Below are 14,165 nucleotides of genomic sequence, written 5' to 3' on the forward strand. Positions count from 1 at the left end.
AAAGGAAGTCACACTAAGGATTTTGGTAGGCAGCAGAGAAACATTTGCTTCCATCATATTTAATTGGAAGTCTGCAAGCAAGTATGGACCCTTCCAGCTCAATCAGATGCGTAGGAGAGGAGCTCACAGTTCAGTGGGACGAGAGAGATGCACTCAGACCACTTAAATATAAGGTAGAGTTGGTAAAAGTCAGGACGGGATACGTACGTGTTGTAGGAATGCAGGGAGGAAGATTGTTTCCAGGTGGTTCATCAGGGGTTTGTAGGAAGGGTAGGTTTGATATGTGCAAATAGACTCTCTAGACTCAGCGGCATGAGCAAAGGTACTTAAGTGAGAAAATGGAACTGTTCAGATTAACTGGAACAGATTCCATATACTGGAGAGGAGGGGTGATGAGGATTACATGCAGAGTGTTTTAAATGCCAGGATAAGAGACCCAGACTTTATTATTAGACACAAGGAGGTATTAAAGGTTTTTAAGTAATACTTCAGGGAGTCGAGCAGTAATGAGGTTGGATGGCCAGTAGAACAGACTGGAAGCTGGGAGACCAAGTAGTAGATGGTCATAAAGCCCCACACCACCCACTATGATATTAAAGGGAAAATAGCAGGTTATTTATCATTAGAGTTGTACTTTCCGATGAATGCAACTTGGCCCTTTGAGGAAAAGAAAAACTCACTCTCCTATGAAAGGGACATATTTATTATGACGACACAGAAACCATCAAGTACAAAGCACAGTCCTCTAACACCCTGAAGTACACACACATTACACATCCATTTATATTATCAATATAAAAATACATCATTAACATTTCTAAGGATGACAAATACAAAACCAATAAATATCGCAATTCTAAAACATCGACTTATGTTAAGTGCTGGTGAATAAGATGACAATAAAAGAAAGGCCAAAGCAGACCAGAAAACCAACTACACAGCCTTGGGTTACAGACCTGAGTTGGTTTTGGGGAGGTATCCTCATATTCTCCATGTATGTCTCAATTTCCCCAAACACTTAAAAGTGCCTGATGTCATCAACTCTCCAAAACCGAGCAAAGGAAAAACCTGACGTTGTGGCACTATTTTTTGCCCTTCCCTTCCCTCCTACTCCAACTGCATTTTGAGAAAAAGGAATGTCAATAATAGGCTAACTTAAAATCTATGCCTCCCCAGCCTAAATTTCTATATCGCATCCAGGCAGAATCTTTTCTTTCTCGCTTACCCATCCTTTGTGACTCGTGTTCAAGTTTTCTCCTTATCAATACGTAAAGTCACGTGGATGGCAAAAATGAGAGAAAAACCCAACATTAGTTCTAGCCTGGGAAACAAGGCACACATGTCAGAAATGGTTAGCAGATCAGCTATTTAACTGACGAGTGTGGCACCCTAGCACAGACACTCAGGACCAATAGTTTAACCACAACTTTGCTTGTAACCAAACACCATCAGACAACCGCCATGTGGATGTTCTTTGCATGAAGATTAGGACGCATCATGTACTTCTCGAAACATCAGAGGCTGGGGGCTGGCTTACAAGACAAAATATGGAGAACATGTGTAACCAATTTTACGCATGGGTTAGGTTTTCAGGTTTTAACACAGAGACAGATAACTGGCAAAGAGCTCCACAGGAATTGCATTTAAGTCCGGAAATTCTTTTTTCCCGCGTGCACGCATGTGTGTATTTGTTACATTGATGAAATATCTGCTGTGAGAGGGGACGGGGGGGGGGGGCAAAACACTGCCACCATTCCACAGCACGTTCCTTTCAGGTCAATTAGAGATTCTTGTTTTTAATCAAATGGGAACTCCTGTCAACAATCCCCTTCTCCTGCCTTTTTGGCCATACTGACTTTCTTGTGTGGGTCTTTAACCGATTCCTGGAACTCAGAAGTCCTTTCTTTCATCTTTAACTTGGTCTTGAGGTCTAGAACTCAGTGCAACCTTGCATGGGTCTTTCACTAGTTACTCCCAGGAGGGACTCGATACACAGGGATCCCCTTTCCTGGAGTCAGAACTGATGGTGGGGAATGAAAGGCACTGGGGCATGGGGACTATTGTGAGAGGTACAGAATTGTTAAAGCAGGTATACATGTCAAGAAGACTCTGGCTTCTCCAGCTGGGGATTCTTGGAACCCAATATATAATGGAGAGTTCACAGTCAGTTCACTGGTCTGTTTCAGAATCTAACTGTTCTCTGGTCTCCTCATACCATAAATACTTCCTAAGATATCAAGTACAAGCCAGAAGAACCCGTCCGCTCCACGTGCCACAGCTGACTTTGCCATCACTGAATCAAATCAGGTGTAAGATCCTGGGGCTCCTGCATCACTTTCTGAAATGATAGCGCAGAACTTTGACCTTTAAGAATGATGTGCTCTCTGGTGTCACCCACATCCAAGGCTGAGATGGTCAAAGTCTGGAAGCTGACTGAGTAACTGCACTCATCCTTCTGTTGAGACTCAACAGAGCAAATTCCTCTCTTGCCGCCGAATGTCCTCAGAGGTGCAGAGTGCCAGGAGCAGGGGGGAGAGTCAGTCCTGGAGGGGCACCCTCCGGCCTCTCACCGGGAAGCAGAGAGTTGCACATCGTCAGAGCTCCACTGGGAGGGAGGGCACGGTTCCAGTCCCCAGGACATCCCGTCCACAAGCAGCTGCTACTTCTTGGGTTTCTCCAGAATGTTGAGAAATTTCCCCCGTGTCATCTCTCTGGCTGCAATCACAGCAAATGGAAGATCAATGAAAACCCACAATCTGCATAAGAGATCTCAGGTAAATATGTTTTAAAAATGCAAACGAATTCACATTGTAAAAACAGTTGCTACCACTAAGACGGAATCACCACTAACCTCCAAAAAGAGGGAAAAACCAACCAACACTGACAACGAAGAAAACTGTAGGAAGCCAGCAACTGCCAGAAGGCCAACTGGGGAAGACTGTCATCCCCTCTGAACAAAATCCCCAGGGAATTCCCCCAAACCTCCCCCTCTCTCTCTCCAGAATATAACCAAATACTCATGTTTGCTATGTCACGGGGTTTGCTCTTGGGAGACTACAACCCAACCAAGATTAGAGTCTTCTCTGGGTTGGTTGCTAGTCTCTGGACATTTATAATCTCAGGTCAGAATCAGAGATCATTTACCCCATCTCTTGGCAGTGGAAGTCCCTGGATGCTGTAATGTAACAGGGTTTATATTCCCTCAGTGCAGCTCATCTGTGGATGGTGTAATAAAGTAGGGTTTATAGAGCTTTGGTCTTCTCTCTCTTGGCATTGTCAGTCCTTAGATATTTAATACAGCCAGGCAAGGTTTATGTGTCTTTCTCTGCCTTTCAGCACCATCAATCTTTGAATGCTGTGGTTACAAGAGGGTTTATACAGCTACTTTCCTACATATGAGGCTCCAAAATGAAAGTAAAACATTTCTCAATTACAAGGGCCACTCCAGAAGCCCACTGTTGCAGCTCTGCCGAGCAAACCTGCAGGAAGTGGATGTACTGTAACACCCCTTCATCCTCATGCCGACAAAATCATCTTCCCTGATCTCTTCAATAGATTTAACAGTGCTCAAAGTTTCCAACCGTTGGTCCCGGAGGCCAGGAGTCTCCTGATACTGGGCGGTGGGCTCACAGCAGGCTGCGCCTGTGGCCTCCTAAGAGTATGTCCCCATCCTGGCCAAAGAGTGAGATGGCTGGAGAGGCACCTTTAGAATGAGAAGGACCTTTGCCCCGCCTCCTGTGGCTTGACTCAAGTCCAGACCTGGTGCTAGATGAGTGGACTCCCCTCCCCCTCCCTAGTAGCTCCTGGTTCATTTGTACAACAGAGAACTACAATAATACAATAATACAAACTCCGTAACCACAGGGAAGGTTCTGGTACCTGCAGTCCATATATTCTTCACCTCTCACAAATTCTGGAGCTCCAACAAAGGGCAAGGAAATCCCACTAATTAGGAATGGAAGCTCCAGTGCTAAGTGCTTGCCACATGTGCCCCCAACCCCACCCGGGCTCAAATCAAAATGACTGTTCCTTTCCTTTGTGGATTTGCACCAAACCCTATACAGACAAAGTTCTGGTAAGACTTGCAGCTATCTGTTTATATACGTGTCTTCCTGACCTAAAGGGTAAGAACTGAGGGTAGAGGCTCATTATTCTTTCTATCACAAACACTAGAGGTAGTATCTGCTAAATAAATATTGGCTGGATGAATGATATTATACGAAAGGATTCCAAGCAGGAACACAATAATGTCTGTTGCCTTCCTTTGCAGAGACACTAAGATCTATTAATGGCCCTAGGGGCTTCATTCTCTACATTGCTGGTGGTGGTTGTTTTTCCTAAATTTATCTTGCTTATTTGGCAAGAAAAAGAATTTCCTTTGATGAAAGTAATGCCAGATTAATGGAGAGACAGAGGTAGGACTAACTACTCTAGAGGAAATCCAAACAGGCATTTTCCTGCCCAGGGGAGGTGGCGTGGACTTGTAGATGACACAAGAGTCTGAACTCAGTTGAGGTTCCAGTTCTAGTGTTTAGCAGTGGGGCGGGGGGGGGGGTACGACACCTTGGGATAGGCAAGATCTATGAGCCTGTTTCTTTATCTGCAAAATGAGTAGCACATGAATGCCACCTGCCCTGGTTTTCTTTTGGCTATTTAGCAATGAACATGCTTGGTAGAGTGGTACCATTAACACACCGCCTTTCAAAGGAGGGTGAGTAGTCTGTTGCTTCTCCCGCACTCGGTGTTTCCTGAGTGAATGAATGAACTATGATAAGGGAGGCTAACAACCTAAAAAATCCCACTCCTTGGAAGCTTTTCCCTCGGCCTGATCCTCTAGGAACTGACTTAAACTTTTGGCCAGAGTGGCTCTCATCATTTATTTCTGCTGGTTGGGTCTCCTGTCTCCTCTCTGGTGCTTACTAAGGAGTTGTACATCATATCAAATGATCCCGCAGCATGGCTAGAAGCAGGTATTTTGGAAACCAGAAGTGGGTAATCCAAAACTCTGGGTAGAACAGAGGCTTGCTCCAAAAATCCTGGGCCTGGAGCTCTGTACTGATCTTACTAATTACTTCTGCCTGTTTCCCTTCATATCCCCGATTCTTTACTGTTTTCTTCCCCAAATGGGAGAATGAACAATATTTTAAGACATCAAATTTAAAAAGACCCAATCTAGTTGAGGGATCAAAAGGATTTAAACGGCAAAATAAACCGTTCTTCCAAAGTCTCTCAGTGGCAAGCTCTCCTTGAATTTAACCAATCCTTTTTAACAACCCTTTCCCCACTCAATCATTCCTCCCCCTTCAACCTAATCTGAGCACACAGAGCTGCAGAAAACCACCGTAAAAGTAGAAGTAATTCAAAGACCTCATCTTCTACATGGGAGGGGAGAAAGTTTCCCTACTCGCCAGTCCCATATAGGAGATATACGAATTTGTGACATAGCTGCTCCCTAAAAGAGGGCTGTGCCCTATAAATCACCTCCTAAGCACCAAGCCCTCTTTGTGCGCAGAGAAATTGCTGTGGGTCAGGGGCAGCTTCAGACCTCAAGCCCTCCTGTTCACTTGTTATCGGAGATGTTAACATCTCTGATTAATTCACATAACCCCTTATTTTATTCCTTATTTCTTTATCCTTGCCTTGCTGCTTTGCTGTAGTGCGAGGTTTCTTACCGACCCGCGACAGTAATCGCCGCCTGCTAGCCGCACCCCCCTAAACCTAGTGAAATTATTTAGTGATGCCAACCGCGCTTTTAATTTGCAAGACATCAGACACAGAGGTAATTTATACCAACATCTGTTCATTTTTGACTTCTGAAACAAACTCGCACATGCTGCTGCAAAATCCCATTAGGAGTAGGGAGACAGCCTTCTGCTACTATTCTGTATTCCTCTTACACACACACACACACACACACACACGAGCGTGTGCACTCGCATGCAAGCACATACACACCCCTTCCAGCAGGGTTTTATATGTAAATGTATTTTATGAAAAAACTCCCACCAAGGATTTCAAATCTCTCCAAGGGAAGAGCCTTTAGAGATGTCTCTGGCTTGCTTACAGAAGAGAGGAAGACATTTCTACTCCCCTGCCTCATCCCTTCTTGTTTCTACTAGTTATGGCTTGGTGCAATTCTTGCATTAATGGCCCTGGTAAGATTATATGCTGCCCAGCTTGACACTTCTAGTTCCTTTCATTTCTCCTGGTTTTTTTCCACCATGTGTTAGGAGACAATCTTAGAAACGATAAGACTGCTAGTTTTACCTAGAGTCAGTAAAACTGCTTAACCATTTTCTAGTTCTGGGTTAATCCTCTAGGGTTCTGAGGTTGAACAGGAAGGCAACACTGCTCCCACATTCTAATAATTATGCCAAGAGGGATCCACTGGTCATCCACCACCACGGTATCTGTGCGCAGAAGAGAAGCACGGCCTCCATGCCACGTCATGATCACAGGCCCTCCTACGCAATGGAGCCCGCGAACGGAGTTAAGTCACAATACAGACTGTCGCCGTAGGGGTAACGTGTGAATTGTGCCGAGAATGTGGGACAGGACAGGCAGCAAATGGAGAAACTACGATCAACTTCCAGGTTTATGCAGTTTCTATGTCCCCCCTTCGTCGTTTCCCTAAGGCTGCCGGGTTCACGGCAGCTGTAAATACCCGGGTCTAGTCAGAGAGGTCAGGGCTGAAGGGAGGTCTCCGTCCTGCTCGCTCAGAAGGTGGTGTGTGGTTTAATTCAATCTCTTCTTCAGATTCTCCAATTCCTCCATCTACAGTGAGCCTTGCCTCTGGCTCCCTTCCCACAATGACTATCCCCAAACTGCCTTCTCTGCAGTAAATTTTCTTGGTGGCTGGTTGAAAAAGATTCAGTGGTACAGATTGATTTCTCACCAGTGAGGGGATGAGGGATTACCAGAGGCACCCTGGTTAACGAGATTGGGTGCAGACTCTCTCACGAGACCAACCCTCTCTGCCAGGGCTTTGCACCTTTCGCCCATGACATATGGGTTTCATTACAGAAAGATTTTCCAGATTATAACTTTGAGGCAATTGCCTGATAAAATTCTGCTCGGCTTTAATGTAGAGAACAATGTAAAGATTAAGTAACTTTTTAATGAAATGGGAGAAACTCATAATGTTTGGTTTTCAATTCCAGTGCAAACTACTTTAAATATTTCTGTGCCTCAACATAATTAAAAACATTAGCAAGATGGAGAAAAGTTACACGAGGCTGTCTTTAGGAGACTCTAATACGACTGGCAGGAAACAAAGGAAATAGCATAACCCTGTGTAAGGAGCAGGGCTTTGCGCATCAGACCATCTTGGAGTTGCTGCTTCCCAGCTCCTACATGAACCCTGGACCAATGGAGACAAGTCACCCAAGACATCTTCCCGAGGTTTGGTTTCCCTTTTTTTTTTTTTTTAATAAAATTTATTTTATTAAAATAAATTTTTTATTAAAGTGAGGTCTATACCCACGTGGGGCTCATACTTACGACCCTGAGATCAGTTGCATGCTCTACTGACTGAGCCAGCCAGGCACCCCTTGGTTCCCTCATTGGCTCAAGGTGAAATTAACATAAAGGTCACATAGGCATTTAGTAAACACTACCTACTGTACAACTATCGTTCTTTCTTCCATTTCAAACAAGACGTTTATTTAAGCAAAGAGACACTTGATAGGAAAACTATCTAGGATTCATTTCTTTTCTTTTTTTAAAAAATATTTTATTTATTTATTTGACAGACAGAGACAGTGAGAGAGGGAACATAAGCAGGGAGAATGGGAGAGGGAGAAGCCGAGCAGGGAGCCCGATGTGGTCCTGATCCCAGGACCCTGAGGATCATGACCCAAGCAGAAGGCAGACACCCAACGAATGAGCCACCCAGGCGCCCCTAGAATTCATTTCTTTTAGAGCAATTTGTTTCTATTTAAAGACAAAATGCCCTGCATGTAACAGCTATGTACAAAAAAGTTATACAACTGCCCTTGTTTTATAATGATAAATGAAAAACATTCAAGTTCTCCCAAATGAGCAAGGTACACAAGGAGTTTTTCTTTTTCTTTTTATGGTTAAACAGTGAGAGCAGAATAACTTATTGGAATATGAGGTAAGAACTGAACAAGCATGCCACTAACGGGGAAAGGGGATACCACCGCTGAACCAGTATTTTATCCCATTCCATGTCCGTTCAATGTTGGTCAGAACATAGCACTGGTCATGTTTTAAAAAAACCATATGCTTGTTGTGTATATACACCAGTTACTTTATGTACCATGAAGGAGTGAGGAAGCGGAGAATGAGAGAAGAGAGAAATCCGTGCTGCAGGGATCAGGATGTGGCGGGAGCAAACTGCAGTAGCCTGAGAACGGGTCCGTGTGCTCTGTGGGAACTGAGTTTTGGAGTAAACAGCAGGTTCCCTTTGTAGTAGACACTTCCTGTCTGCTGCTGGAACACACATCAACTGTCTCATCAAACTCTATTTCCAGTGGTGCAGGTGTGTCTCTTTCGTGACTTGGCTGCCTATCAAAGTGGTGTCTGAGCTGCCCCACGACAAAGCCCGTCGTGCACAGGAGGCCTTCGTGAGGCGACGGAGTGGTGTATGCCTCTGAAATCGCATCACACACCTCTCCCATCCCACCTCCTTCAAGTTCCCATGACTATTATTCTTTGTCTCGACCTCTTCCTTCCCTGCGTTCCTCGCTGACCAAGGGGAGCCCTGGAGCTCCTCAGCTGCCACTTGGAGAAAGAGGTAGCAGGTCCGCTCCGAGATGGCACACAGGCATTCTTGGGAATGGCCAAAGGAGATCAAACAATTTCCTTCCTAAAAGACCTCAAGGGGCGCTTGGGTGGCTCATGGGTTAAGGCCTCTGTCTTTGGCTCGGTTCATGATCCCAGGGTCATGGGACTGAGTCCCGAATTGGGCTCTCTGCTCAGAGGGAGCCTGCTTCCTCCTCTCTCTCTGCCTGCCTCTCTGCCTACTTGTGATCTGTCTGTCAAATAAATAAATAAAATCTTTAAATAAAGAAATAAATTCTCTGCTTCCCCCTCTCTCTCTCTCTGCCTGCTTCTCTGCCTACTTGTGATCTCTGTCTGTCAAATAAATAAATAAAAATTTTAAAAGATTTTATTTATTTATTTGACAGACAGAGATCACAAGTAGGCAGAGAAGCAGGTAGAGATAGAGGAGGAAGCCGGCTCCCTGCCGAGTGGAGAGCCTGATGCGGGGCTTGATCCCAGGACCCTGGGATCATGACCTGAGCCGAAGGCAGAGGCCTTAACCCACTGAGCCACGCAGGTGCCCCAATAAATAAAATTAAAAAAAAAAAATAGTATCTCCAATGCGAAAAGAAAGGAGCCAGGAATGACTTGCGTCCGTGTAACACGTCTCACCTGGAGAACCAGACCTACCGGAGTAATGTCAGGGAGTAGAGGCAGCCGCCTTCCTTAACTCTACCAGCAGCTGCTTCCAGCGAAGAGGAACACATACAATCCTAGTTTAGTTTACATCAGGACACTCAGAAGCGATTTACTTAGTTAGCTTCATTGCAAGATAGTTTTGTAGAAATGAAGCCACTGGTTACAATTATGGTTTGGGCGCTTTTAAAAATTACTTTTTTCGTCCTGGCAACCTTGAATGCATTCTAATAACTGTGACGGAAGGGACCTCCAGTCATCACGGTACACTGGGCAGGGGAAGCATGAAGGGGGTTGGATGAATGGTTAAGTCAGTCACACGAAGTGACGACTCCGTACTAGATATTAGGGAAGATTCCAATACAGGAGAAGCGGCCTTTGAGACAGGCTAGTTGTTCACAGGCTATTTTGGTGCGTTAGAGGAGAGCAAAAGGAAACCGATGTGATTTATAATTCTGTGTCCTCTCTCACAGGAACGTGGGAAGTCTCTGGTCGCTCTGGCAGAGAGCCGGGGTTCAGCAGAGCAGCTCGCCAGACTGGGATCCTTCCCCACACTCCTGCTCAGAACTCCGCACAAAACGTACCAGCAAATGATGGATCATTCAAGTTGAGGACGAAGCACACTTCTTCATGCCTCTAATCCAAGAGCAGCTGTGCTAGTGCGGCCATCAAGATCTGAAGGTGCTATGAACTGAGTACCGTGTCGTGCATGAGAAGGGGACTTTGAAGCCTCATTTAGACACTTGGTGGTCCTCAGAAGGTGGTGTAATGCTAACAAGGTCTCCATTCTCAAAGAACTCATGGGAGAGTTCATGAACGAGAGTCTCTAGTAGAAATCTCCCTCTTCTTTAAATTACATAGAAGAAGCATCTGAAGGTAAGCAGAACAGCTTTGAGGCTTTTGCCTAAAGTTCTTTGGGCATAAGCATTTCAAGAGGAGACCGAAACATGTATCTGACAAAAGAACAGTCTGGATGCTACATCTGTGACCAAACTATCATGGACTATGAAAATCTTCCTCCTGAGAGCTCTTTAAAAAAAGTTTTTTTTTTTTGTTTGGTTTTTTTTTTGGGTGCACACTTTCCAGATTCTCTTTCTATTGGGCATCTTGTTTTTCTAATAGGATTTTTTTTCTTTCAAAAGGGTGGGGTGCTAAGAACAGTGTTCCCTCCGGGGAATTCAGAGAAGGATAATTTTATATTAAACGTTTCCCCCTCAGTTCACGGTAAGGCCCATTTCTGGTGAATGTTTTACCCAAGATGTAATATAAAAAAGAAAAGCCAGGACTCAATGTACAGGTAAACAAATTTGGACAGTTCCAATATGGAAAATAATTTTAATGGCCTTTCATGACAAAAAAGAAAAAAAAATGATAGAAATATCCAGCCAACAGATTTATTCTCAGAATATAAAACATCAAACAAGAACATAAAATATGGGAAGTGTCAGCCATGATGCCTGAAGATTGAAAGCAGAAGTAGAAGAATCTTAATTGTCAGGCATTTGAAAAATGTTGTATTCAGGTGAAAGCCTGTGTTTCTCCCATCAACTCTCCTTGCCCTGCCTTCTTTTAAGAGCAAAACAAGACTAGTTTTCAAATATTCAATCTTTATTATCCTTCTCCCTACTAAAAAACAAAACAAACCAAAACAACAACAACAACATCAAACCCTGGAAGATGTGGTTCAGGAAGGAGAGCTATCAAGTTTTTATTTGTATTTTGTAACCTTTTCAGAGCACTTCATAGTTTTGCTTGGTTCCCCTTTCAAGAGTAAACTCAACTGAACAAAAGGCAATGAGATCAAAGCAATGGATTAATACTCTTGAGGTGAGAACTTTTACTAAACACTTAGAAATTTGTGCAGAACACTTGTGCTTCAGGGCATGGGTAGTAATACATCATGGTGAAACCTTTCTCATATTAAGTCTCATGTTCTCAGTCTTAATTTCTTCATCCATAAAGTGTGTAATAAAGCAATAAATCTATCATGTAAGGTTAAGAAAATAAATAGTCAAACTGACTTGATCAATACACAAAATATTTTGCCTCAAGTTAGAGTAATTTATCCATAGGCCACATCCCACTCTCAGGAAAATCAGACCAAGATCACCATATAGATAAATTTCAAATCACCTGGACATTAAGACAACTTTCCCGCTTGAAACATCCCAACTTCAACATGCTGGCAGTAACTAAAGTCTACAGAGGATGAAGGCTCAGTCTTCTTGACCCCTAGGGCAGGGAAAGAGTTACATCTTCACACTGAGAAGCCAATAAAAACCTCTCTTGATTATAATTTAGATAAGAACCATTGGATTGAATAATAATGTCTGAAACTCCCCTAGCTGTTTCACCTTGAGACGTCCATCACTGGGTTAAACATGATGCTAATTGCATTTGGATTGATTAATTTCTCTCACTCCTGTCTATTCGAATAACGCTTAACAAAATAATCATAGCACCCAGAGCCAAATCTTTTCCGTCAAAGGAATGAAGCCATCAGAACAGGCAGAGATGAAAGAAATGAAGATGACCCGTAATTACTGCAACGGTGATATCATTACCATATTATACAAAATGAGTGTGGGGGGGAGGAGGAGTGGAGGGAAGAGGGGCTGAGATTATTTATTTTTTTTAATGGAACCTTACAATCTAAGAATACAGATTTGACATCAAGTGGAACACACAGAAATACAGAACTTTAAAAAAAAAATACAAATCTTGCTCATGAAATTACAAAATCCAACAAACACTGTGGCTCAAGATACATCACGTGTCTTGGGCTGTGAGGAGGTATTATTCACACCACAGTTTTTCACTGCCATAACACTTTGTGTATGACTTGCATAGAGATTTAAGATGTTGTCTTCATGCCACAGCATTCCTATAGTTACTGGGGAATTTTTCTTGAAGCCAGGAAATAATACCATTATTTTAATATTGTTAGAGGTGGCCTTGTTTGTAAAATTAGCATCTGGGTTTTTTTCCCCCATTATTTATTTATTTTTTTAATAAACATATAATATATTTTTATTCCCAGGGGTACAGGTCTGTGAATTGCCAGGTTTACATACTTCACAGCACTCACCATAGCACATACCCTCCCCAATATCCATAACCCCACCGCCCTCTCCCTCCCTCCTCCCCACAGCAACCCTCAGTTTGTTCTGTGAGATAATCACTTATGATTTGTCTCCCTCCTGATCCCATCTTGTTTCATTTAGTCTTTTCCTACCCCCCAAACCCCCCACCTTGCATCTCCACTTCCTCATATCAGGGAGATCATAGGACAGTTGTCTTTCTCCAATTGACTTATTTCGCTAAGCATGATACCCTCTAGTTCCATCCACGTCGCTGCAAATGGCAGGATTTCATTTTTTTGATGGCTGCATAGTATTCCATTGGGTATATATACCACATCTTCTTTATCCATTCATCTGTTGATGGACATCTAGGTTCTTTCCATAGTTTGTCTATTATAGACATTGCTGCTATAAACATTCGGGTGCACGTGCCCCTTTGGATTACTAGCATCTGGGTTTTAACTGCTAAACTAGTTCTAGTTTAAGACACCAAAGCAAATGTCTGAGTCTTTATGCATGGTTCACTGGACAATAGTATGGACTTAACTTACTGGCAAGGAAGAATATAATAATAGTTTCCTACTTTCTTATTGTTTGAGATGACCTTTTTAATACTTAGGATATAAAACCAATGACTGCGTAGGATTTGAACTTTAGGTCTAAAAACTATCACTTACTAAAGGGTGATCGCAAGTAAATTAGGTAGCCTCTTTGTGCCTCAGTTCCTTCATCTATAAAATGGGGATCACTACTGACCTGACTGAGTTGTTGTAATACTTCAGAGAATACATTTAAGTGCTCAGTAAGTGCTGGTATAAGAAAAAAAATTTCCCCCCAAGATTAATTTTATGGTTATTTATAGAACCCCGAACAATCTGGTTATTTCACTTACTAAAGTTAATTTAAACAGACACCTTAAAATATCTTTTATATAAGTTTTAACAAATATCTGTGAAGTAAAAAACAAAACAAAAAGTAAACAAAAAGGAAACTCAGAAGGTGCATTATTTTAATAGGTTAGAAATATCTGGATGATATTTTTGCGAAGGTATTTTAAACATAAAACCATTGTTAAATCAAAAACAATAAAAACAGATATTGAAATGATTTCATTTAGTTTGGACAAGAAGGTCTATTTTCTTATGTAACAAATATTCCCAAATAAAATGAGTATATGTACTCTGAAATTATAACCATTCCGTAATAAATAAATTAAACCATTTACTACATTAACTAGTATTCACCACTTTCCTTTTGTCTAAGAGGTAATGCAACACAGGAAAAGGGTATGTCCTATCTGGCTTTGGAATTACGCCTAGATTTGGTCCAAATCCCGGCCCCTATTCCTAAGATTCAAGGTCTTGAGCAAGTAATTTACTTTTCTGAGCATCAGTTTTCTGATCTGTAAAACAGGAACTATAAAGTAGACTTTGCAGAGTCTATGGAATAAAATAATGCAAGAAAATCCTTTATGCTGCCTGGCATATAGTAGGGAAGTCAATAAATGGCAGCACTGATCATTTTAATCCTTCATGTCTCAGCTCAGAAGTCACCTTTTCAAAGAGGTCTTCCTGACCACCCTATCCAAAGCGAGTCCTCTCATTCTTTTACTTCCTTCATAGCACTCACCAAAATCTGCAATTACCTTTGTTTATTTCT

General features: G+C 42.6%; 1 protein-coding gene across 5 annotated transcripts in view; it reads right to left on the minus strand.

Annotated features, from left to right (window-relative positions):
• LIN52 (lin-52 DREAM MuvB core complex component) overlaps positions 1–14,165 on the minus strand; it is a 140,484-nt gene that overhangs the window by 20,598 nt on the left and 105,721 nt on the right. For 2 of the 5 annotated variants that reach the window (XM_004739283.3, XM_045072396.1), the window contains exon 6: positions 688–2,715. The exons of the other annotated variants lie outside the window; for them this stretch is intronic. In XM_004739283.3, the coding sequence (XP_004739340.1) occupies positions 2,660–2,715 (56 nt within the window). In that variant the 3' untranslated portion in view covers positions 688–2,659. Of the gene's footprint in view, positions 1–687; positions 2,716–14,165 lie in introns of those variants that run through there. 5 annotated transcript variants of the gene reach the window in all.

Source organism: Mustela putorius, unplaced genomic scaffold, assembly GCF_011764305.1.
Source record: "Mustela putorius furo isolate JIRA1106 unplaced genomic scaffold, ASM1176430v1.1 tig00000129_pilon_pilon_pilon, whole genome shotgun sequence".
In the NCBI taxonomy this organism is placed as follows: Eukaryota; Metazoa; Chordata; class Mammalia; order Carnivora; family Mustelidae; genus Mustela; species Mustela putorius.